Genomic DNA, 27,958 nt, shown 5'->3' on the forward strand with positions numbered 1-27,958 from the left:
TAGTTTAAAAGATTGACTTTATTGACAGTAGAAACTTATTTTAGAGAGACTATTATTACAGATATGCACAGAATATCACATGAAAAATGGACAAATACTATATTTCACTTTCACAACTTTCAAGCAATCCCACACAAACACTTAGATACGGTATTCAGTCGTGTACATGATGTCCCGTTGCATAATGATGTCAGTGTATGACATTAGTGGAACAGAACTTTGTGAGTCTGCAGAATACTGCGTTGTACTATCTGTAACAGAAAATACAATTATTCCATCAACTTAGGACCAAGAGCATTCAAAACCAATAATATGGGAGACATTTTGAGATGAATGTTCTATAAATATTTCACATATTACAAGTACTGCACATACTTTAAGAACACGAGTGTCAAACAATTGGCAGCTGCTGCAAAATGGTGGGTTGGAAAAGTTCCCGAGTCACACACCTCTGGCATTGGTACCAATACTTGAGTATCATCCTTTTCTGTGGATCCTGTCTCCTCTGCAGAAAGTATGCGAGAATCTGTCATTACTCATCCACTTGACTGAGTGGCGTTTCAAAGGTAGATCTAAGTGTCCTATACAGGGTGAATGGGTACAAGGGAGACTTCAGGATATTACACCAATCCACCTAACAAGAAGTTCAAGGTGGTGTCTTTCACTGAAACTGAGCCAGTGGAATTTACTTAACCTGTTTTGTCCAGTGTCAAGGGGAGGGAAACACAAGAAGGTAGGCATCTATTAATCATTGGCAATTGAAACGTATGGCGAATGGTGCTATGCTTTAGGGGAATGGCAGTAGAGGATGGAAAAGGCCACTATGTGCAGTCAGTGTGTATGCCTAGGGGCTATTCTGACAGCTATTGAGGGAAAAGGGTGCAACCAAATGCAGATGGTGGCATACGTTGGAATAAACTGCGGCTGTCATGTGGGGTCCGGTCATACTTTAATCAGTCCAGTGACTGGCACAGAAGGCTGAGAAGACCAGCCTTGCGCACGGAGTTTCAACAAAGCTCACAATTTGCATCACTGTCCCCAGAACTAATCATGGTGCCCTTGGTACTGAGTCGAGTGGAAGGATTGAAACAGACACTTTGAAGGTTCTGTGACAAGCTAGGCTGCCACTTCCTGGACTTGTGTTATATGTTTGAGAACTAAATGGGTCACACATCCAAGGCTGCTACAAAGTAGCCGACTGTAGAGCACACACAAGGATTTTTTTGAGTGGGTGACTCTCCATTGAATCCAGATGATAGCCGTAGGAAACCGAGAAGTAGCGGTGTAAGACTGAAAGAAATGCCTCCCACAGGTGAAAGTATTAAAAACCTTGGTTAACTACCAAAGCATTCACAACACTGTGCCACAGTTCGAAGAGCTCCAAAAGCAGTGAAGTTCACATAATATTGGAATTGATAGCAGTGGGCCTTTTGGGGGAAATTTTAAGTGTATATCAAAAGGAGAGGCTATTGGTAAATGAGGGTGGTGTATTTTGTTGCAATAGACAAGAAACTCAAATGCAAGATAGAAACTGAAGCTCCATGTGAAATTGTTTGGGCAAGACTCACAAGGAGAGATCCCAGCAGTGGAACTGACTTTTTTAAACCATCTATAAGTGATGTAGGATAAGATCACCAGTATTATACTCTACAGCCATTCACCCTTGTGGGCCCCCAATTGCAAGTAACTAACTATTTATTTATTTATTTGGAATTTTGTGACATGCCCAATATCATTAAAAAATAGTTGGGGGTTCAAATCTTGTCAGGCACTTTAAAGCTTTTAAAATTTTTATTGAAATGAGTTTGATAATTGTCTTTATCAATAAACTGGTTTATGTGTAATTTTTTTATTTCTATTCCTTTGCCTGCATCATTTTAATCATCATAACTTCTTCATTTGCTTTGTTTTTTTTTTCCCCAGCACTATTTCCCCACTTGAAACCTCTCTTAATAAATCTTAATTTTATGTATTAATTTAATTTCTTTCATTTTTTAATCATATTTTTCTATCCATGTTATTGCATTCATTATTTCTATTCCTTTTATATATTTTGTGTTTGTTTTTTAACCGCTAGATCGGCATTTTGAAATATTTAAATATTATGATAGATAAATATAATTACAATCACATTCACAAAAATTCCAAGTAGGATAAGAATGGTATAAAGGAAAAATGAGAACAAATAACAAAGATTCATATGATGATTAAAATGATGTGATAAAAAATAGAAATAAAACGTCACATTTAAACCAATTAACTGAATAAAAGTAGAAATAAAGTAAGACCAATAACCATTTAAAAATTAAAAAAGAATTGAAGCACCCAAATTTGTGCTTCAAACCCATAATGTTTAGGGTGTGAAGGCCTTACCTTCTATCCATTACACCACACAACCAATCTATATTACTTTGAATTCCAAATTTTTATTTTCTTTGATTACTCACAAACAAGGGCTCACCACGGTGAACAGCTGCACAGGGTGTGATAACTGGGATATTAACCTACACCACTGCATAGATGGTTTCAACAAGTTGATCCCACCACTGTGGATTTCTCATTGTATCTGGGGTGGGCATAAAATGGTAATTGGATAATCCTATAACCCAGCAGACCCCTCTCCCAATATAACCAAAAACTTTAGAGAAAACCTCACTTTTCTTGAATTAAGTTCCCCAATTATATTGTAATCATCAAACGAGACTTTAATCATCCATCAATCAATCCTGAAGTAACAGTTTTGTTGGTGGTGGTCTTGATAAGATACCCTGTGAAAACACCTTCTCTGAAAACTTCCTGGAACAGATAGTTCAGAGCCCCCAATCAAGATGGAATTACATTGGATCAAATGGTAACAGACACAAGCTCTTAGCAGATGTCCACATCGAAACTGGTATCGATAAAAATGACGTGGTTGTTCAGTCAACTACTTAATAAATCAGCAGGGCTGTATCTCAATGAGAACTTTAAAGTTTCAGCACAGGATGAAACAAAGTAGAGGAACTACAGCTTAAGTTTAAAACAACAGCTGACCATTCACTGGTCAGATATGAACCCAATAGGACTGTTCATAATAGTAGAGATTCTCCAGGATGTACGATCACTACAGAGAAACCTCTAAAGAGACAGAGACTACTGCACAATAGGTGTAAAACAAGGCATAGGACTACAGATAGAGGGATAATGAATGAAATGCCTGTGGCAGTCAAGAGAGCACGCCTTCAATGAATACCATAGCAGAATATTGTCCAGGGACTTTTCACAAAACCCAAAGAAATTCTGATCATACATAGAGGCTGTTAGTGGTACCAAAGTTAGTGCTTAGTCCCTAACAAGTAAGAGGAACTGAAATTGAAGGTAGCAAAGTCAAAGAAAACTCCCATTTTCAAATGTTCGTTTACAAAGGAAAACCCAGGAGAACATGAGCGACATCAGTATTTGTGTCATTTGTGTTGAGAAACAGCTGAAATTGTTAAAACTGAATAAAACTCCAGAGCCCAAATGACTCCCTACCAAATTCTATACTGAATTTGTGGCCGAGTTAGCCCTTCTTCAATTTATAATCCATTGTAAATTCCTCAAACAAAAAACCGCACCCAGTTCTTGGAAAAAGACCAGGTCATACCCGTCTATAAAAAGGGTAGTAGAAATGATACACAAAACTACCGTCCAATATCATTGACATTTATTTGTTGTAGAATCTTACAACATATTCTGAGCGTAAATGTAATGAGGTATCTTGAACAAAATGATCTCCTCAATGCCAACCAACATGGATTTTGAAACCCTTGATCATGTGCAACCCAACACGATATACTGAAGGCTTTCAATCAATGCAGTCAGGTAAAAGTTGGCGACTCAGTACCGCACCTACACTTACTGTCAAAAGTTAGATTGTATGGGGTATCATGTGATATCTGTGACAGAAGTTTTCGGTAGGGAAGATGCAGCGTCATATTGGTTGGTGAGTCAAGACAGCAGTAACTTCGGGTGTGCCGATCGGTCTACAGAGGAAGCTGCTTACAGATCACTCCCGCGACACATTCTAGAATAATGCGTAAAGTGTTTGGGACCCATACCAAATTGGATTAACAGGGGATATTGAACATATACAAATAAGGACAGTGTGAATTTTCACAGGTTTGTTTGACCTGCAGGAGACAGTTACTAAGATGTTGAAGAAACTGAACTGGCAGACTTGAAAACATAAACTATCCCAAGAAAGTCTACCAACCAGGTTTCAAGTACGAGCTTTAAATGAATGACTCTAGAAATATACTACAACCCTCTACGTATCACTCACACAGGGATTGTGAGGACCAAGATTAGAATAATTACAGCAAGCACAGAGGCATTCAAATAATTATTCTTCCTGCACTCCACACATGAATGGAACAGGAAGATGTTCAAATGTGTGTGAAATCTTATGGGACTTAACTGCTAAGGTCATCAGTCCCTAAGCTTACACACTACTTAACCTAAATTATCCTAAGGACAAACACACACACCCATGCCCGAGGAAGGACTCGAACCTCCGCTGGGACCAGACGCACAGTCCATGACTGCAGCGCCTTAGACCGCTCGGCTAATCCCACGCAGCGGAACAGGAAGAAACCCTAATAACTGGTACAATAGGATGCGCCCTCTGCCATGCACTTCACAGTGGTTTGCAGTGTACAGATGTAGATGTCCCCAAATTTCAACGGCAAAGTTTTCTGCACTTTGACAACAGCTGACTACTATGCAACATCATTAGCACAGTGCAAAAGTACATCTAGATGCACGAGTGTAAAGCCACAAGGGGAGTAAAATACTAAAAAAAAAAAAAAAAATCATACAGGACACAAATTGTTGAAATATATCTTTCAAACAGTGGAAATCCAGATAGGAATATCAACAATTTAGGAAAAGACAGCTTGCTACTCACCATAAAGAAGACAAGTGCAGACTGCACAGTCACAGCAAGTAGCAATCTGTCTTTTCCTACACCGTTGAAATATATCTTTAGTGTTCATGAAATTCATCAGTTCAAATATATGTAATATACAAAACAATGTCAAATAGAAAAGTTACCAAAATTTTCATCAGAGCAGGTTTAGGGGTGTGACATGAATGCAAATCACATATTGTGACAACTATTCTCTGCCATCATCTTTTTTCTCACTTCAGTGTTAATTACTGGCATGTACTGAAATGTTACCTACACTCCAACCTTATTATTTTTGGCTTTTTACGTTACAGCTGATGCACTAACACAAAAATTGTACTCACCGTAAGAATTTGCCAGGTATAAAAAACCACACTTTCATCGACCTTCAACTGCAATAAAAAAAAAATTATGTTAGCCAAAGTTTTCCTTTTTCTAGTAAAACTCTTAGACTAACTGCAAATACTAGCGTTTTATAACATAAGAACGGACAAACACACTTAATTTTTGTAAAAGTTAGAAGAATGATTCACATCAAATTATATCTTGGAATAAATGTCAATCTTGTCAACAAACAGGACTATAATGTAATGAGGTACATACTGTATGATGAAAGGTCAATTTCATCAGGTAATTCTGTAATGTTCACATCAAAACGATCTTGAACATCATTTAGTATCTTGGCATCAGATTCATCACTTACAAATGTAATTGCCAAACCCTGAAACATAAGAATTAAATTTATATGTTGGTACTAACAATTACACAAGATAAATTTTGAAGTACAGAAAGAAGATACGCACTTTGGTACCAAATCGTCCAGCACGAGCAACTCTGTGCAAGTAAGTGTCCGAATTCTCTGGCATGTCATAATTGAAAACAATGTTCACTCTTTCAATATCCATACCCCGACCAAAAAGGTTTGTTGCCACCAAAATTCTCTGGAGAAGAAAAACAGGAGCATTGTACAATCAAGCACAATATTGGTAAACAAAGCACAAATTCAAAATTTATATTTAAAACATCATTTATTACACCTGTACTGATAGCTAGCATTTGGAAATGTTATTTAATAAATATTGAGTGGAATTTAAGATGAATAAAAATAATCAATGTTTGCACCAACACATACTACTGGACATCATCTTCCCTCTAAAAGCGGAAGTCTATTGTCATCAAATTAAACTGTAGTCTTGTTTGACATTTTGGAAAGAAAATGTAAATGAACCTTTAAACTATTTAGTAAATCTGATATAAAGTTTTCAATTTTATTGAATATTAATGATAAATCACACTGGTTTTGTGTTTCAAAGTGCCTAACATAGAACATACCTTTTGAAAATCCTTGAACTGCTGATACCTCGAGAGTCGCTCTTCCTGCAGCATTCCTCTATGAATGGCTATGGCTGGAAAATTCTGCTCTATCAACAGTTGTGCAAGGGCCATACACCGCTGTACTGATTTCACAAATATCACAACCTGAACACAAATTCTTTTCACATTAACACAACCAATCAGGAAGCACAATTTTATGGCCAACTTAAAATTAAAAAGAACAATGCAAAACAGCTACATTGTACATTACCTGATTAAATTCTAATATGTCAAGCAGTTCAAAGAGCTTCTTATTTTTTTCATTTTCTTTGAGCTTCACATAATGCTGTTGCAAACCATGTAGGGTTAACTTGGCTTCATCATCCACGTATACCTCCATCGGCTGAGGATTGAAAGAGTAGTACACACATTAAGATAATGTCCCCTCCCCCCAATACTTTCACTTGGATAGATGAATATTCTGAAAGGCTCGCACCCACTATCAGCAGACATTAAATGCCTTTTATTGCCCCAATTGGTGATTTTCCCAATAAATTAATATTTGTAAGTCTGCTTGTTATAGACTTCTACATTTTTATTTTTATTTTATTGACCGATGGATTCTTAAACATTAACTCGATTAATAATGACCAAGGTGGAAGACTGTTAAAATAACTGACAATCAGTTACTAATTTATACTTATATTCTTGTACACCTTTACGTGACATGAGACTTAAAATTCACGAAGCATGTTCTTTTTTTCTCAAATGTAGTAATTATGTTATTTCCTTGCACAAAATTATTTGCTTCAAAATGTGTTGTTGCAGAAATATAAGACCCACAGCTGCAGTAAGAGTTGATTCATACAGCTCGTCTCGAATATTAAATATTGTGTTGCACTGGAATTGCTTTCCAGAAGATTGGTGGTATTTGGCAAGAATCTTATATGCGCAAACAGACAGACACACTAGAAAATATATCACACAGAATATTAAACTTACAATCTGATACTTCTACAACAGAAGACCAGTAAGCTAATGTAACTTACATTATTCCATCAGCACATATTATCAAAAATATGCTCAACATCTCAAATATTCTGGATATGTACCACTTGTGGCAATATGTGACATGGTGAAAGCAATAGTCACTCAGCAACCAGTTTCATCAGACATCTGAATGCAAAGAAACTTTTCTTTCAGAAATATTAATCCATCCAAGTAACTGCACAAGAGATGAAAATATATTGTTCAGTATACAATTTTTTTCATGGCATTACCAGACATAATGAGCTGCAAATAAATCAAAAATCAGAACATTTATATGTGGTAGCACTCAAATACATACTAAACAAAAATGGACTCAGCAAAATCTAGCTGTGATTAGAGGAAGATTCTCCCACCTCTGCAATGAATCAGGTTTTTACAAAGCACTATTTTATGGGAATTTTAATGAATAATTATTAGATGCAAACCACACCTCAACTAAAAGAGCATAGTCTCCTTCATTAATGTGAAAATTTAATCACTCAATTCATTTCACAACCACCTCTACCAAATTAGAACTAAAAGATAGTGACAAAAATGATGTCCAGTAATATGTACATACTGAATCACAGCAATTACTGACTCAAAATTTCAATAAAACAAATAACTGTCATTTTAAATAAATCGACAGAGCCTCCCTCCAACTATTTCTGCAATCATCATTACAAGCATACTGAATATATTTACGAGGAAATAAAGTTCGCCAGTTCCCAAATCTTAAAATCTATGTTGAATGGAAACAAATACATATAAATAATAATTGTCCAGCTGTGCCTCACCTCTTGAATAACTGATGACATGAAAAACCCACAGTTCTGAGGGATCTTACAGAAACCAAGAGTTCCAAGAGGCAGAGGTAAATAGAGATAGACAGGGAGACTGTAACCACTACCACTTTAGTATTTGATCATTTTAGATACCTATACGCCACCCATGATTTGGGTAATTGAATATTTGCATTTTCTGTTAAGTATATTTAAGAGAAAATTTTCTGCAAAATTAAACTTTAAATAGATTCAAGAAGAAAACACATTTACCTGTTGACTAGAAAAGACACAGACCGACAAGATTTAACAATTGAGTCTCAATTTATCTTTTAATGGCTCTAACGAAAAAATGTCAGTACTGTATACGATTCATTTTTAACACAACATTATATGGCCTTTTTGATACAAAATTTGACACTCTAATCTTACCTAGAATAATTTTGGTGACACTCAATCCTTCTGGCACCACAAAGTGTCATCCCCTTAAAATCCATCTGGAAAACATTCCCTATAATACCTAACTGTGAAACTAGAGCATCTTTGTTCCCCTAAAACTGATAATTTCATCACTCTCTCTTCCAAAAACACAACCACCTTGTACTTTATCAATGAAAATACACAAAATGAAGTCTACACCAAAACACTTCACATTTATTACACCTGCGATCCCCCCCCCCCCCCCCCAAAAATCCCACTTATTAAATAGAGCGCGTGCCCACACGCATGCACCCCTGACAACCCCCCCCCCCCCCAAGACACACACCTAACCAACGTTGTCACGTAACTATCTATTGTTTCACAACACCAATTGAACATGTGTGTGGTCAGCACACAAAAAAATTTTGTGCATGAATGACACTAGCAATTTTCAGGACGACCTAAAATATATATGCATTGCATTATCTCCTCACATATTGGTAAGCATAATTTTCAATGTAAAAGAATTTTGTCAAAATCAGTACTTTTATGAAAATTCACCTCACTTCTACATTACTAAACATTTATTTAATCAACCCTTGTGAAAGAAGTGTTTAATAAGTAACAAAGGAATTATTCTGTCTTTTGAGACTGAATAATGTTCTACTTGGACTGTGTATGTTTCGCTCTTTCCTTATTTCCACATGTTGTTCAATCCACAGAAACGCATCCAATTTTAACACACCGCAATGTACCAGCCTCAATATTTACTTTAAAATTTAAATTTATCCATGTTATATGGATGTTGTTTGAGGTCTGCGACCGTATAATAAGATTATGTGGAATAATTTTATACTGCTGCAGTCACTTTTTGCTAATATTTTATTAGCACAATGCATTTCGGCAGCATGCTGCCATCATCAGATACAGTTACTTATACATCAGCTGACAGGTTATGTACATTAGCTGTGTGTGCCAGTGGGGTTAAGAATTGAAAAATAAACCTGTGGGAAAGGATAAATCTGTTACAGTGTGTGAATTATGTGAATAGCATGATTATGTAATATATATTAATAAATTTATTTACATTTTTGTTGGTGATTTCTGTGTGCCAGAAAATTAAATCGCAAACAAAAATGTAAGTAAACGTATTAATATATATAGTTCCTAATCATGCTACTCACATAATGCACACACTGTAACAGATTTATCCTTATACGCAGGTTTATATTTCGATTCTTAACCCCACTGGCACACACAGCTGATGTACATAATCTATCAGCTAATGCATAAAAAAAAACTGTATAATGTACCTGATGATGGCAGCATGCTGCCGAAATGCATTGTGCTAATAAAATATTAGTAAAAACTGACTGCAGCAGTATAAAATTATTCCTCATAATCCCAATATTTACATTTTTAGAAATCCATACTCATCTTGTAGATACTCATTCTCTTCTTCAATCGTATGGAATGTGACTTATTTTTAAATTATTTGCATTCTGTGCTATGAAAACAAAAGTACATATAACTACAAGGTGAACACTATTAAGAACATAAAAAGAGAGAATACTGTGGATTGTGCAGAAATTTTAGGATATCATTGATTATGACAAATTTAAATATTGACACAAAAAAAAACCACCACACTATATGAGACACTTCTGGATGAAGTTCAAGGACAAAATAAAGGAGGGCTATATTTGAGATGGGTCATGAACAGTGGGACACAGCTGTAAATTAATAACTAGGCCAACAATCCTCATTTAACCTAACCGCTCTATGATACCGAGTGAACTAAAATTAAGCTGATGCCATTCCGAACGCTGCAATGCAGGCTCTACACATACACAGAGCCCTGAAGCACCTTAAGTATGTTCATTAAGCACTTCTCTCCCAGGGTATTCTGGAAAAAAAGAAGAAGAAATAAAAATAATCTGAGATGTTTCCTATTTTGATGTCAGTATGCTGTTTGTCAGTTGGTTACGTGTTGATTTGTTTTGCAGATTGAGTGTTGGTGTAAAAGTTTAAGAAGTTTTCTATACGAAACATAATGCTTATTGACAAGAAACTCAATGCACTGCTGGTAAAGCTGTTTCATCAGACTGAAGTAGGAAGAGAGCGGTGGCCCATTCAAATGACAGTTGTTGAAGTTGCTGTAACTAAGAGCGACCGTGCAGCACATGCCTCATTCTGCACCTAGTGCTTGACCCGTGTCATCAGAATTCTTTCTCCCCTCATTAAGAGTTCAAAAGATTTTGCAACACATTTTACACTGGTACCCCTACAGGATTCAGGATGCGCATCAGACAAAGCCCCAAGATAGGCTACAACACAGTGACTTGGCCTTTGTGTTTTGGCATACAGAAATTGATGACATGCAGTTTGAAAATATTCTTTGGGCGAACAATTCACTTTTTACTCTTCATAGTGCCATGAACCCAGAGAACTGTCATATATGGGATTCTATTCCACCATATGTTGTGCAGGAGGATCCACACACACTGCTTGCGTGACTCTGTGACATGGTTTCAAAAGCTACTTCCATCTCGCAGTGGTATTAGGCGTCCAGTGGCATCTGCACGTTATACGAACCTCCTCCTGCAATACAGAATTCTAGCTTTGCAAGAACACGTTTCCACAACACTACCTTTGGTAACAAATGTATATATCTAGCCAATTTCAAAATGTGTGGCCCTACGAATCCCCCGACCTAAATCCATGTTACAGTTTGTGGCGATATGTGAAAGACCACACCTATCAGAGATGAATTCAGGCTCTTCCTGGTAAGAACAGTAGCATATGACAACTTATCGATCATAACACCAGGTATACTGCGAGCAACTGTCGACCATGCCGTGTTATGGAAGCAGCACATTGCTGAGGTGGGAGACCATACAGAACACCTGTTGCAATTCATGGCCATACCCTAATAACCCCATAACAACCAGAGCTATCATGGGTTTGAGGGTTTGATCTTTCCCCCGTATTCCTGCATACACACCACACACTGACTGCTTACAGTGTCATACTTCCATTGGCAGCAGAAAGTGAAACTACTATTTTTCAGCGAACACACCAATTACTGAACATACCTATGATGTTTCAGTGTCATCTGTTGCCCACAACCTGTGCTGCAGCTGTTGGAAAACTTTCAATTTAATTATAACCACCAGTACCTTTATTTTTTCTTTTATAACTAGATTGTTGCACAAGATGGTTTAATGCATCTGATTATACAACCCTCTCAACGAACAATGAAGAACTATTAGTGTGAAGCAAAACATTTAGACAGCTACCACAGTCTTACCTATTGAGTAAGTACAACTAAGAGAGAAGCATACCCATTTGAAAGCACCATAGCCACGACACACACATTTCATTTTGCCTTTACATTTCAAACCCCAAAATATATCATAAATCGGCAAAGGACAGCTTGGTGTAAATAATGAAGATGTTAAGATCAAATTCAACAAAACTTCAACCATTATTATCCCAATTAATAAACGTTATGCTGACTCAATGTGAATTTGTAAGAAACCACTGACACAAACGAACATGTCTATCAACACAATACAATGACAAAAAATCATTGTATTTTGTATGATTACTGTCTTCAAGCAGAGGTGATTTATCCTCAAATTTCTCCCACCAGGAGATAATTTTCTTCTTTAATTTGCATACATTAATTTAATACAACAAATGATGAAATCTGTAATACCAAATTAGGTTTGTAATGAACACAATGATTTTGCTGAGCCCAAAGCAAGGTATCTTAAAAGAACTATCACAAAACCTGAATTCAGATGTTTTCAGAGCAATCAATCAGGAAATTTTACATACGGTTAGATGAACAAGTGGCAGGTGGACAACAGGTCCTCTCGTGCCGAAGAAATGTTGCCACATGTGGGCTCCACAGTATTGGATGTACATCATCTTCCCACTGATGTCATTACATCTTCTGTAATGTGACAGCCCAACCCTGTATCATGCTGTAGTAGCCCAAAAAAGAGTGCAGCATTACCAATAATAATAAAAATTTCCCCAACTCTTCCCTTAAACCCAAGATCTTCTTTTCTTGAAACTTCTTTCTTGCAATCTTCTTTCTTCTCAACTTGGTCTCTTCTGTTCTTGAGGCCTACACCCCCAATATGAATCAGCTGCCCATAACTAAAATAAGTGATAACACCGAAGAATTTATCGTTGATGTGCTAATTATTTGAACTTTCGAATCACAACCACTACTGCTGTCATAAACAGTGGGTATACATAGGATGAGGCAACCACGGAAGAACTGCAGCACTCCTGAGAGTGAGAGCACCTACTAGACTTAACTGTGTTCCCTAAACAAGTAAACACCTCTTGTATCTAAGTGCCACCCGTGATATAAGAATTCTATTCCTAAGTTATAAATTGATTGTAAATTACATCTTGCATAAATTTCTTGCACACTGGCCGTATCTCCTTGCTTAACGTTGCGCTGAACATCATAACTTGTTTCCCATGAGGAGTGTTGCGAAAGATCTCTTGGACATCTCTCCTCATATCTGAAAATAAATAAATAAATCAAAATATGATAATACACAGAATTAATGATATTCAATTTAAAAGGATCCAATAATAACTTCATACCAAGTAATTCAAGCATTTTATCACATTCATCAAGAATGAAGTGCTTCAGATGTTTCAAGTTTAGCTTCTTTGAACGAACTAATGCCAAAATACGTCCAGGAGTTCCTACAACTATGTGTGGAACATTGTTCTTCAATTCTGCCTCATCCTTTTGAATAGGAAGGCCACCGAAAAACACACCAACCTGAAATGAGAACATAGATTAGCTTGATTTATCATACATAAGCACTGCTACAAGAATCTGATGGGCTATGGAACAGGTATTTCAATAATAATTTTCATAGTAACAAACTAATTTTGAAACTTTAACAGTAATTATGTTGATTTTAAAAGTGGCAGTACAAGTACACAAACTGAATATGTTGAAAGAAACCATATATTTATTTTTATTTTTTTATTATTTTTTGCGGAGGACAGAAGTACATAAAGCATTTGGGCACTGTCAAAGCAACTCTAGGATTCACCTCAACAAGACGGACAGGGAGGTTGGAGTTGAAGAGTGGAAGAACAATAGGTGGGTGTGGGGCCATACATAGTCAAACACCTATTGTCATGGGTAGGAAAACTAGATAATTTTAGGATAAACTGTGACAAAACAGGCTCCCCTAGCTTAAAAGTATCTCAAGTAGCTCAAGAGATTTCTTCACCGAGTATGCAGAAAACAGAATTTTCCACACTGAGGCGAACGAACAGCACAGTAATTTGCTCTGAACAGTATATTGCTTGTCAAAATGTCCAGTCCGTTACAAACAAAATACACAAACTTAAGAATGATTAACAGAACACCATAATACTGTGTGTTACTGAGCACTCTCATAGAGACGACAAAATACTGCCTCTAGAGCTATCACCATACGAATCTACAAGTTGCTATTGCAGAAGTACCTTAAAGAGGGGGATATCGTATTTATATCATAGGTGGCACAAATTTTTGAGATAGGGAAGATCTGATCGCAATTAGTATAGATAAAGTTTCTGAACTGGTAGGCACGGAGCTAATAAAGCTAGACATCTACAAGAAGTTAACATACTGTGTGCGTACTGGTCACTTGGTGATAATGCGGACACTTTCTTTTAACTAATTGAAGCCCTGGGATCAGTCTCAGCCACTAAAACTAACACAATAGTATGTGGAGACATGAATGTTAACATGGGTGTTGAGCTGACATTAGTAATAACTTCCTCAACACTGAGTCTTTTGGGATGACACAAATGATAATCACTGCTATGAAGTTATCAAAAAGTTCAGCATCAGTTTTAACCATGTACTTACAAATATTGACAGAGAAAATTGTGAAGTGTTTATAAAATATCTTGACCTTTTGAATCATTATTATCAGAAAACAAAGCTAAAGAAAGATTTGGTAAAATCCGCAAAACTGCCAACCTACAAAAGAGTCTTCTCTGATTCTGTTCTTAATATATATCAATGACTTTCGAGGAAGTACAAGACACTGAGAAAAAGTTGCCTTTGCAGATGACAGCAATGTCACAGTCACTGACAAGATACCATAAGTCATGTTAAAGAAAGTAAATGAAACCCTGAAGGAAGTTCAGTATGTAATAAATTAATGTTGAATATAAAACACAAATATACAGTATGCACCTCAGCATACAGTGGGGAAACAACTGTCACATAACACTTAGAAGATAAAGCTATAGACTGTGTAATGAACACACAGTTTTTTAGAAAACGAACACTGACTGTCAGCTAAGATGGAATGAGAGTGCAGATACAGGCAAAAAGAATTTTATCTGCATGTTATGATTTTAAGAGTTTTAGCACTAATTTGTAACAGTCAACGTCTTGTAGGGACATATAACGCCTAGGTGCAATGAATTCATAGCTATGACATTCTTATCTGGGGACTGAAGGCACTAAACAGTCACAGTTTTTAAATTGCAGAAAAGGGACATAAGAGAAAGTAGTCAGGACCATCATAAAAACTATTTTAAAAAATTAAGCATCCTTACTGCACCAAGTGGGTGCATGTAGCAATCTGTAGTGCATATCAAGGAAGACATTACCTATTATTTCACTAATAGTTCTACACATAATCATGAAACAACAGCAAGTCTGGACTCTTATTTACTATGGGAAAAAAACCCATATCAGCATTTTCTATCTGCAAGTAAAATCAAATAATAAATTGACAAAGGAAATGTAAAAATTCGATTGAAGCGATTTCATAAATTCCCTGTAGCTCCAGTCATTGACATATGGTCACGACACACTACAGATACGTTGAAAAACTCAAAGTTTTGTTCGGCTGAAGCCGCACTTCAGGTTTCTGCCGTCAGAGCGCTCGAGAGCGCAGTGAGACAAAATGGCGACAGGAGCCGAGAAAGCGTATGTCGTGCTTGAAATGCACTCACATCAGTCAGTCGTAACAGTGCAACGACACTTCAGGACGAAGTTCAACAAAGATCAACCAACTGCTAACTCCATTCGGCGATGGTATGCGCAGTTTAAAGCTTCTGGATGCCTCTGTAAGGGGAAATCAACGGGTCGGCCTGCAGTGAGCGAAGAAACAGTTGAACGCGTGCGGGCAAGTTTCATGCGTAGCCCGCGGAAGTCAACGAATAAAGCAAGCAGGGAGCTAAACGTACCACAGCCGACGGTTTGGAAAATTTACGGAAAAGGCTAAAGCAGAAGCCTTACCGTTTAAAATAGCTACAAGCCCTGACATCCGATGACAAAGTCAAATGCTTTGAATTTTCGGCGCGGTTGCAACAGCTCATGGAAGAGGATGCGTTCAGTGCGAAACTAGTTTTCAGTGATGAAGCAACATTTTTTCTTAATGGTGAAGTGAACAGACACAATGTGCGAATCTGGGTGGTAGAGAATCCTCATGCATTCGTGCAGCAAATTCGTAATTCACCAAAAGTTCACGTGTTTTGTGCAATCTCATGGTTTAAAGTTTACGGTCACTTTTTCTTCTGCGAAAAAAACGTTACAGGACACGTGTGTCTGGACATGCTGGAAAACTGGCTCATGTCAACTGGAGACCGACAGCGCCAACTTCATCTTTCAACAGGATGGTGCTCCACCGCACTGCCATCATGATGTTCGGCATTTCTTAACAGGAGATTGGAAAACCGATGGATCGGTCGTGGTGGAGATCATGATCAGCAATTCATGTCTTGGCCTCCACGCTCTCCTGACTTAACCCCATGCGATTTCTTTCTGTGGGGTTATGTGAAAGATTCAGTGTTTAAACCTCCTCTACCAAGAAACGTGCCAGAACTGCGAGCTCGCATCAACGATGCTTTCGAACTCATTGATGGGGACATGCTGCGCCGAATGTGAGAGGAACTTTATTATCGGCTTGATATTTAAATATGTCTGCTTGTGTCTGTATGTGTGGATGGATATGTGTGTGTGTGCGCGCGCGCGCGAGTGTATACCTGTCCTTTTTCCCCCTAAGGTAAGTCTTTCCGCTCCTGGGATTGGAATGACTCCTTACCCTCACCCTTAAAACCCACTTCCTTCCGTCTTTCCCTCTCCTTCCCTCTTTCCTGATGAGGCAACAGTTTGTTGCGAAAGCTTGAATTTTGTGTGTATGTTTGTGTTTGTTTGTGTGTCTATCGACCTGCCAGCGCTTTCGTTCGGTAATTCACCTCATCTTTGTTTTTATAATAGAGGGAAACATTCCACGTAGGAAAAATATATCAAAAAACAAAGATGTAGTGACTTACCAAATGAAAGTGCTGGCAGGTCGACAGACAAACAAACAAACACAAACATACACACAAAATTCAAGCTTTCGCAACAAACTGTTGCCTCATCAGGAAAGAAGGAAGGAGAGGGAAAGACGAAAGGATGTGGGTTTTAAGGGAGAGGGTAAGGAGTCATTCCACCTTACCCTCTCCCTTAAAACCCACATCCTTTCGTCTTTCCCTCTCCTTCCCTCTTTCCTGATGAGGCAACAGTTTGTTGCGAAAGCTTGAATTTCGTGTGTATGTTTGTGTTTCAATTGAAAAGCTGCAAGTATTTATGACATAAAAGACAAAGTGAAACTATTATCTTTGTCAGTCACTATTTGCTTCCCCTCAAGTGGGAGACACTACACAGGGACTCTGCAATCCTTTACATGCACCATTTGCAAGCTGAACAGGAAGGAGCCAAACAATAATGGTGCCCCACGTACTATCCACCACACACCGCAAGGTGGATCACAGAGTATAGACATAGATGTGGACAAGGAGCATCTTTTATAGCTTTTGCATCATCATAAATAACTTCCTAAACGAAAAACGCATAAATACACATGAAACAAATGAAATAGTTGACTATTAATTTATGGCATGTAGTGTAAGAAACACATTACTAACCTTTGTTTGTGGCATGTACTTTGAAAAGCGTTCATACTCTTTGCTGATCTGGAAGGCCAGTTCTCTAGTGTGACACATGACCAAAACATACACTTGATTTTCTGTTGGTTCCAGTTGCTGCAAAGTTGCCAAGACAAATACAGCTGTTTTCCCCATTCCAGATTTTGCTTGGCATAAAATATCCATCCCAAGTACAGCCTGTGGAATGCACTCATGCTGCACTGAAATCAAAGAACATATTCATCAGTATTTTTCATGGGTAATTACACAGTTCTTGAAAGTAATTATAGGCATCAGTGAGAGAGTTCAAAATCATGAAATCAATGGATATAATTGTCATCATAGGTGTTCAAAGAATGAATGTGACATTAGTATAAATTTACCCTCTGATGGATGTTCAAAACCACAATCTACAATTGCTCTCAAAATCTCTGGTTTCAGCAGGAAATCTCTGAATCCAGAACTGTGAATCGACACATACGTTCCCTTCACTTCCTTCTTGGATGGCTGAGTATCTCCTGATCCTTCCACAATAGTCTGTTCAGGCTGCTCCTCATCTTCATAGTCCAAAAGGTCATCATTATCAGCCATGTTAAAATGCTGAAATTTTTAAAATGTTAAGGTTCAGTAACGCAAGATCAAACAGAAATTGAAGGTTTCTTTATATATTCTTCTAGCTGTAAACAAAGCGCTATAACGAGGAGGAAGAAGAAGGTACTGCCCTCAAGTGGTCGACACACAAAAAATTCTAATAACAAACATAGAACTTGTGCTTCTATTTAGAAAGTTAGGACATGAGAGAGAGAGAGAGAGAGAGAGAGAGAGAGAGAGAGAGAGAGAGGGGGGGGGGGATGAATTTATGCATCCGCACTGATAGTAGTTTATTTTGCTGACTGTCTTTGTCTAAAATTATCAGCCCTGTTGTTTCTATAAGTTTCATTGTAAACAATGAGCAGCCCCGCTTTTTCCATGTATTGGCCTACAGTTCAAAAAAGTGATCAAATGAAATTCTTGGTTCTTCTCAGTGTCAAGGTTTCTGATCATTCAACTCACAATACCACAATGCAGGCTCTTTCACCACTTTCCAATGGGGATGGACATCAGCTGCTCACAGAGTGTGCAGACACATGTAGTACATAGGTTACCTGCTGGGCAGTGCACATCGTTCAAACCTCATTCTACTGCATGTGCAAATCCTTCACCCATCCTTGTCTGCAATCACTTGGCTCAAGAAAACTAACATAAAAGAGCAGAGGCAGGTTGCCCGACTGCATGCACATAAGCTGTTTCCACACCTCTGCCTGCAAGTGCCTGGCTTTTCGCATGCAGACATTTAAGCTGGAACAGCCTGCTCAAGTGGGACTAAAGTGTTTTTTTCCTTGCTCAGAAGTAAAATTGCTTCAAAGAGCACCTGCACCAATTTGGAAAAATCTGAAAAATCTAAAAACTTACTACTGTGTTGCAGTAGCAATAATTGATATCACCGAAAGAGAATTCAAGGTTATGAACATGCAAAGAAACGGCAATGCAAAAAACGGCTTCAGATATGTTTTCACGCGTTATTCTTCCATTGTAATATTGTCATCATATTTTATCTCACCCCACTGGTAACAAAGTAGGAAGTCAGAATAGACAGGACTCATCAAAAATAATCAGATGTCCCTATCTATAATTTCATCATTCTTCCTTCAGCTAATTATATGGTTTGTTGGAGGTTAAGGGGCTAAACAGTGAGGCCATCCGTTCTCCAATCAAATAATAATCCATCTGGAGTTAGTGTTAACAGCCATAAATACAATGAAATAATGAAACCAAGAGCACACAAGCTGTCTCCCAAGGGTCGTATGTAGTGGGAATCCTCAGCTGCATCACTGCCACCCCCCCCCTCTTCCCAAATCAGATTAAGGGCGGATAAATAGTTACAGAGGAAAAAATCCCTTCTATTCAAGAGATTCGTAATAGCTGAAGTTACAAAACTAAATACACAATGGTAATCATTGGACAGACAATAATAACACAAAGTGGGAGGATAAATAACCCATTCTGTAGGTGGATGGGGCCAGGCGAGTCTCCACAACGCTCTGCATGTGACAATGTCCATCCCTCCCACATCCTCCCAGCCCTGACTTATTACAAAGTTTTTAAATAGATGGGAACAGCACCCACTCAACCCCTTCCCAGCACCCACTCAGCCCCAGGAGACACCATGAAAGGAGTTTGAAACAATATATATGAGAATAAAAGTCATATTCTCAGAGAAAACAAAGATGAGTTCAACTGTTCATGAGTCAGCCACCAACGTTGGAGACAAAGAATCCAGAAGACCATGTGTAACACGGAGATCCAAGGAGGAGAGAACATTCCACCAGGCTTTGCAACAAATGTGGGAGTGGCTCGTAATGATGAAAAAACTAAGTTAATCTGGCAAGGATGATGTGGAAATGACAAAGGATGGTGTACTAGATTCCTTCTAGAAGGAACAGAATGAGGAGCACCATTCTAGTTAGAAGGTCTCAGTCCACACTCACTCTACTCATCAAAGCTGCCTTCTACCAACAATGGATGCCTGAAGCATATATGTACTAGTCAATACTTTTAGTATGAGGTCATAATTTATACACGCACCGTACTTCATAACAGAGTGTTATTTATGTAAATTGAAGGGTAGGGACTTCGGGATCAGCGGCATTTGCCAGACCAGGACTCAAACGCAGGATCTCCAACTTGCTGGCTCCCCAGTTGACTCATTCCCAACCAGCACTACCTATCCACAGTCCCCAGCCATGTCCTCCATACTCTCATGCTCACATTGTTACCTACCACCACCTATCAGCACCCAAAACCATGTCATCCAAGCTCTCATGCCAAGATAATCCACTTTTTTGCAATAAATGCAGTGTCTGGGCAGTCCTGTGGTTAATGCAACTGCCTAGTATGCATGAGATCCCAGGTTAGAGTCCTAGTCAGGCACACATTTTCACTTGTTGCTGCTGATACAGCATAAAGTCCCGATGCAGCTGATATTGTCAATTCCTTCCCTTTCTCCCACAACCCACTTCAACTTAAATCATATGCATCACAGCCGCGGAACCCACGTGGTGTCTTTATCTTTCGGACATACACGACAACATCAATCATAAGATTTTTCCCTGGCCCATCCTTATCACCAGATTGGTACAACAGCCGAATGATACATATAGGCTGTAAATTGGCACTTCTAGCAATGTGGTGATGGCAGCAACACAAGCTTTGCACTGTGAGTACTCTAGGAAGAGGAGCATGTGAACAGAAGCCATACCACTACTCACACAGCATGTAACAAACATGCACGTGTCTCTTTAGCTGTTAAGAAAACAGTGGCGAACCAGAGGAAAGCTTTTCTGTAATAAAACTGAAATCTTATTGCAATAGATTTCCATTAACAAAACCAGGATTCCTTCATTTTTCATTTGCACCTTGAAACTTCACCACCAGTGTATAATGCATGCAGTTTACAATTAAGTTCGTTCAGTTTTCTTCCGGCAAATTTCAGATATTTATTTGAAAGTAACATTTTCCCGAGGACATGCAGCTTTACTGTATGATTAAATGATGATGGCATCCTCTTGGGTAAAATATTCCGGAGGTAAAATAGTCCCCCATTCGGATCTCCGGGCGGGGACTACTCAAGAGGACGTCGTTATCAGGAGAAAGAAAACTGGCATTCTACGGATCGGAGCGTGGAATGTCAGATCCCTTAATCGGGCAGGTACGTTAGAAAATTTAAAAAGGGAAATGGATAGGTTAAAGTTAGATATAGTGGGAATTAGTGAAGTTCGGTGGCAGGAGGAACAAGACTTTTGGTCAGGTGATTACAGGGTTATAAATACAAAATCAAATAGGGGTAATGCAGGAGTAGGTTTAATAATGAATAAAAAAATAGGAGTGCGGGTTAGCTACTACAAACAGCATAGTGAACGCATTATTGTGGCCAAGATAGATACGAAGCCCATGCCTACTACAGTAGTACAAGTTTATATGCCAACTAGCTCTGCAGATCATGAAGAAATTGATGAAATGTATGACGAGATAAAAGAAATTATTCAGGTAGTGAAGGGAGACGAAAATTTAATAGTCATGGGTGACTGGAATTCGTCAGTAGGAAAAGGGAGAGAAGGAAACATAGTAGGTGAATGTGGATTGGGGGGAAGAAATGAAAGAGGAAGCCGCCTGGTAGAATTTTGCACAGAGCATAATTTAATCATAGCTAACACTTGGTTCAAGAATCATAAAAGAAGGTTGTATACCTGGAAGAATCCTGGAGATACTAAAAGGTATCAGATAGATTATATAATGGTAAGACAGAGATTTAGGAACCAGGTTTTAAATTTTAAGACATTTCCAGGGGCAGATGTGGATTCTGATCACAATCTATTGGTTATGAGCTGCAGATTGAAACTGAAGAAACTGCAAAAAGGTGGGAATTTAAGGAGATGGGACCTGGATAAACTGAAAGAACCAGAGGTTGTAGAGAGTTTGAGGGAGAGCATAAGGGAACAATTGACAGGAATGGGGGAAAGAAATACAGTAGAAGAAGAATGGGTAGCTCTGAGGGATGAAGTAGTGAAGGCAGCAGAGGATCAAGTAGGTAAAAAGACGAGGGCTAATAGAAACCCTTGGGTAACAGAAGAAATATTGAATTTAATTGATGAAAGGAGAAAATATAAAAATGCAGTAAATGAAGCAGGCAAAAAGGAATACAAACGTCTCAAAAATGAGATCGACAGGAAGTGCAAAATGGCTAAGCAGGGATGGCTAGAGGACAAATGTAAGGATGTAGAGGCTTGTCTCACTAGGGGTAAGATAGATACTGCCTACAGGAAAATTAAAGAGACCTTTGGAGAGAAGAGAACCACTTGTATGAATATCAAGAGCTCAGATGGCAACCCAGTTCTAAGCAAAGAAGGGAAGGCAGAAAGGTGGAAGGAGTATATAGAGGGTTTATACAAGGGCGATGTACTTGAGGACAATATTATGGAAATGGAAGAGGATGTAGATGAAGATGAAATGGGAGATACGATACTGCGTGAAGAGTTTGACAGAGCACTGAAAGACCTGAGTCGAAACAAGGCCCCGGGAGTAGACAACATTCCATTAGAACTACTGACAGCCTTGGGAGAGCCAGTCATGACAAAACTCTACCATCTGGTGAGCAAGATGTATGAGACAGGCGAAATACCCACAGACTTCAAGAAGAATATAATAATTCCAATCCCAAAGAAAGCAGGTGTTGACAGACGTGAAAATTACCGAACAATCAGTTTAATAAGTCACAGCTGCAAAATACTAACGCAAATTCTTTACAGACGAATGGAAAAACTGGTAGAAGCGGACCTCGGAGAAGATCAGTTTGGATTCCGTAGAAATGATGGAACACGTGAGGCAATACTAACCTTACGACTTATCTTAGAAAAAAGATTAAGAAAAGGCAAACCTACGTTTCTAGCATTTGTAGACTTAGAGAAAGCTTTTGACAACGTTACCTGGAATACTCTCTTTCAAATTCTGAAGGTGGCGGGGGTAAAATACAAGGAGCGAAAGGCTATTTACAATTTGTACAGAAACCAGATGGCAGTTATAAGAGTCGAGGGACATGAAAGGGAAGCAGTGGTTGGGAAAGGAGTGAGACAGGGTTGTAGCCTCTCCCCGATGTTATTCAATCTGTATATTGAGCAAGCAGTAAAGGAAACAAAAGAAAAATTCGGAGTAGGTATTAAAATTCATGGAGAAGAAGTAAAAACTTTGAGGTTCGCCGATGACATTGTAATTCTGTCAGAGACAGCAAAGGAGTTGGAAGAGCAGTTGAACGGAATGGACAGTGTCTTGAAAGGAGGATATAAGATGAACATCAACAAAAGCAAAACGAGGATAATGGAATGTAGTCAAATTAAATCGGGTGATGCTGAGGGGATTAGATTAGGAAATGAGACACTTAAAGTAGTAAAGGAGTTTTGCTATTTAGGGAGTAAAATAACTGATGATGGTCGAAGTAGAGAGGATATAAAATGTAGACTGGCAATGGCAAGGAAATCGTTTATGAAGAAGAGAAATTTGTTAACATCAAGTATAGATTTAAGTGTCAGGAAGTCGTTTCTGAAAGTATTTGTATGGAGTGTAGCCATGTATGGAAGTGAAACATGGACGATAACCAGTTTGGACAAGAAGAGAATAGAAGCTTTCGAAATGTGGTGCTACAGAAGAATGCTGAAGATAAGGTGGGTAGATCACGTAACTAATGAGGAGGTATTGAATAGGATTGCGGAGAAGAGAAGTTTGTGGCACAACTTGACTAGAAGAAGGGATCGGTTGGTAGGACATGTTTTGAGGCATCAAGGGATCACAAATTTAGCATTGGAGGGCAGCGTGGAAGGTAAAAATCGTAGAGGGAGACCAAGAGATCAATACACGAAGCAGATTCAGAAGGACGTAGGTTGCAGTAGGTACTGGGAGATGATGAAGCTTGCGCAGGATAGAGTAGCATGGAGAGCTGCATCAAACCAGTCTCAGGACTGAAGACCACAACAACAACAACAACAACAACAACAACAACAACAACTATATGTCCACCCTTAATCTTATTTGGGAAATTGGGGGAGGGGGGGGGGGGGGGGGGGGGGGGGGGAGATGCAGCTGAGGATACCCGCTATATGCGAGCCTTCGGAGAGAGCTTGTGTGCTCTTGGTTTCCGCGCTTTGTTCGCATTAAGAAATTTATCCCACTGGGAGACGAGATGATGAATTCCTGTTTGTGAAACATTGTCGGCCACTGATGGATCCAGAACTGTACCCATTCTTGCACTTCCTAGTTTGTCAGAAACCAAGGTCTTTCTTGATATCTTTGACTGTGACTATGGTACCTCATGGTTTTTGTGATGTGTCTTCTTAGTGTCCCACACACAAGGAACTCTATGAGCAGATCATCTTTAGCACAAAGAATTCAATAGTACTTTGGATCATTCACTCAATTTATGTACAACAAACTTAAACCGGAGTAAAGTAGTAGATATATACATTTTGTAGAAAACTGGATGCATTAAACAATGAATCCCACATAAAAAATGTAAAATTAAAAAAAGTAAGATGAAGTTAATCAAATCTAAGCCTCCAACTACTTTTCATATGTCAAAGAAGAGTCTCGACACTGGCAGCACTGTTGCTACATTCCTAGTGCTAAGCTCAGAAGGCTTCTGTAGTTCAATACACAAACGATTACAGTTTGCACATGTCAAGGCACGGACACGGATTGCATTGACGATTACAAGTGACAGTTGCACTGTGCGCATGCGTGTGTTTTATGCTTGAAGAAAGTGCATATCTTGCAAATTATGTCTCTCACTTGCTTATGCAGAATTTATCACCACAATCAGCAATGACAACTCGCAATAAAAGGAATCAAAATTCACTTTAAAAAATTAAAAAATAGAATAAATAAATTAGCTACGATCATGTTTAATGCTCGCATTAGCTACGGCATATGCAGCAGAGCACTCAGACTATGCTGAAAGCTCACTGGCTGCAGAGAATGCATGACATAGGTCTGCACAACAAGCCTAAATTCAATCGCCATCGTTTCGTTCATCACGCCAACTATAGCTGTACCAATGTTTTGTTACTGAAAACAAGTGTATGGAGTTGCAAGAACACTAAGGTGCATTAGGTGATTGATTGGAGTAAGTGCATGAAGCAGCTCTTCTGACTGAAGGAAGTCAGTATAGACAGGTTTCATCACAATAGATCAGATGTCCCTATCTATAGTTTCATCATTCTTCCTTCACTTAAACATTAATAAAAAGAAAAGGGCACAAATCCCTTTCCCCTTAATACTGATCAATTAATTTTGCAATACAAATTAAAAGTCTAATAAGGTAATGAAATCATCAGCACATTTATAAATTTTTATGGTTCATATGGATAACTATCACAAGTCACTGTACATTAAATTCAGTACACATACACATAGCACACAAATAAAATCTGTCCAAGTGTTAACTTACAAAAGCTATTTTTGTTTATCTGCTTTCAGTAATCAGTAATAATGTACCAGGATGATAACAACATGAATGACAGTTAGGTGCTTGCATGAAATTCCATAGCAACAACCAACCAGAGAACATGGTTGGTACAGCTTTCTGTTTGCTGTTGTATACCTTCATGCATAACAAATTTACAGCCACTAAAATAACTTTCTTCTTCATTTTTTTTTTGGCTACTTTGTGCTTTTCTAAAAATACACAACGGAATGCCAGCAGCTGAAAGGCAAAGTGAGTTAAGAAAGTGTTAACTCGTGTTACAGTTATTTCAAGGTTGGAAAACGAACTCTGTACTGCAGGTTAACAGGAAATGGACAAAGGAATTGATACTGGACTTATTAGCTGCTGTTGCCACGACCATACTGAGTGTGCTAGTAACAGCAAACCAACATTTTTTTCCGCGTAACAGTCAATAACTTTTGTTATTCCGTTTTGGGTATATATGATGTGTTTCAGGTGTCTATAGTTACTTACAGAGTTGTATAAGCCAAGGGAAATCATTCAACCCTAATCTCCACACTACCCTACTGCTTGACAACAATAAATTGGCCCTTTGTGCAGTAGCTGCTGGGAACGACAGGAGGCGTGCTCTGACCCAGCATTAGGGCTTCTGTGGGGAGAGGAGCAGTGAACAGGAGGCAGGTCAGACTCCTTACCCCTATTTTGTGCTTATGTTAAAACCAAGAAGTTACCGGAATGGATACACTAGCAATGGTCTGTGACTACCTTCCAACTAGTGCATTTTCGCCAGTGCTGGCAGCACAGTAAACAAGCTAAACTTATAATGAACAAACTGCAGGCACTTTGTTACAAGCCTGTTTCTATCCTGTGTTAGTCAACATAATCTATTGGAAAAAATTTAACTTCCAGTAGCTTGAAAACTGGACGAATATGACACAGTTTGGGTAGACTGTACAGTTAGGTATGACCATGTTAACTACTAGCATGATAAAACTAAACAACTTAGACACTGTGTACACTAACCTACCAAGATTGTCAGCTGAAATAAACACATCCATCCTCTCTATCTAACCACAAAGAAATTATGGGGGAGGCTCAGAGGTAACTAGCCCACCTCACCCACTGCTAGCATCTTATATAAATAAAAAAAAAATTATACTTGTACTTATGATGACAGTCTGTGAAAAACTGTAATAGTTAACTGTTTCCAAATTATATACTACTTATATATAGCAGACTAACTGGACACTGCATTCACAATAACTACTACAATGTTCAACACACAGTAATGTTTACTTGCTAGGATACAACTGGAAACAAGTCAATACTATTGCTACTAAAAGTCACCGAACCAGCATCAATAGTAGCACTCGAACTCTTAAAAAAAAAATTAACAAGAATGTCTGGTTATGTACTGCTACTGGAACAACCGTATTTTCCATTTCAATGCAACAAAACATTGGAAGTATCGCATAGATTTTCAGTATTACTTTATAAAGGTATTGCCTACCAATCTGAAAAAAGCTGTCATCCAGAGTAAAATTAATGCACCTAATCCACATGCTTACTATTTCCACAATACTGATAGTGCACAGGTAAAAGAAAATTTTGCAAAAGTTATAATTTTTCTATGCCCTAACATTGTTAAAAGTGGTAAACTCATAATCCATTACACACCAAACCTTAACTTACGCGTAGACTAAGATAAGATTTATTTTTAACATAATACCGCAAGAAACCGGACTAAGATCTCTTCACTTTGTTTCATTTCACTAAAGGCATACGGATTGGCCACGATGTACATAACCATACCCAAGCTAAGAGTAACGAGAAGGAAGTCAGTATAGATGGAATCATCACAAATGATCAGATGTCCCTATCTATAATTTCATCATTCTTCCTCTGTTTGTTTACACAGTAGACAATAATGCAAATAGCCTGTCCTCAGTTTCGCACAAGTTTTTAAATTGCACGAAGCATTTCACTTACTAACTACAGCCTAAAGTCACTTTCAGACAATCTACAGTTAGCAAATGGGAACACCAATTACAAGGCAGAACACAATTTGAAAACTGATCCTTCTAAATCAACAAATACAATATGGCGTAATTTATTGATTTCGTAATTCCAATTCATTTGCAATATAGGAGATAATAGAAATCAATGCTACATTTACTGAGCAATGTTTTGAGCCGTAACTTCGCACATAGTACAATCTACCTCACATATCGTACAATATTATAAACGCAACAAAAACCGAACATGAGTTCCCCATTAACTTATGGCTTTTACAGCCAATGAAACGATAAACAACATACAAAGTAAATATAATACTTTCACACAACTATAAACAATTACATTTTACTTACTGTTTCAAACCTCAGAAGCACTACACACAGAAATACCAATACTAACTTTTACACGCTACTTCTTCAACCCGTGTACCACTTCACCTACAGCCAAAATGGAAGGTAACGCCAGGAAATCAGT

General features: G+C 38.2%; 1 protein-coding gene across 1 annotated transcript; it reads right to left on the reverse strand.

Annotated features, from left to right (window-relative positions):
* LOC126482383 (ATP-dependent RNA helicase WM6) lies at positions 1-27,958 on the reverse strand. The gene is made up of 11 exons (XM_050106483.1): positions 27,838-27,958; positions 17,823-18,039; positions 17,440-17,660; positions 13,105-13,288; positions 12,901-13,019; positions 6,513-6,644; positions 6,260-6,406; positions 5,731-5,868; positions 5,531-5,648; positions 5,272-5,319; positions 1-251 (listed from the first exon to the last, which is right to left on the reverse strand). Exons 2-10 carry the CDS (start codon positions 18,028-18,030, stop codon positions 5,306-5,308), a joined length of 1,281 nt encoding a protein of 426 aa, XP_049962440.1. The 5' UTR covers positions 18,031-18,039; positions 27,838-27,958; the 3' UTR covers positions 1-251; positions 5,272-5,305.

The sequence above is a fragment of the Schistocerca serialis genome, chromosome 5 (assembly GCF_023864345.2).
Source record: "Schistocerca serialis cubense isolate TAMUIC-IGC-003099 chromosome 5, iqSchSeri2.2, whole genome shotgun sequence".
Lineage (NCBI taxonomy): Eukaryota > Metazoa > Arthropoda > Insecta > Orthoptera > Acrididae > Schistocerca > Schistocerca serialis.

Bases quoted from the DNA above. Each gene is read 5' to 3' on its own strand.
- LOC126482383 (XM_050106483.1), bottom strand. From the start codon at position 18,030: ATGGCTGATAATGATGACCTTTTGGACTATGAAGATGAGGAGCAGCCT. The intron at 6,645-12,900 runs GTAATTTACAAT...TTCAATCCTCAG, and splicing joins GCAAGAAATTTATGCAAGAT to CCGATGGAGGTATACGTGGA. The intron at 6,407-6,512 runs GTAATGTACAAT...ATTTGTGTTCAG, and splicing joins ACATATTAGAATTTAATCAG to GTTGTGATATTTGTGAAATC.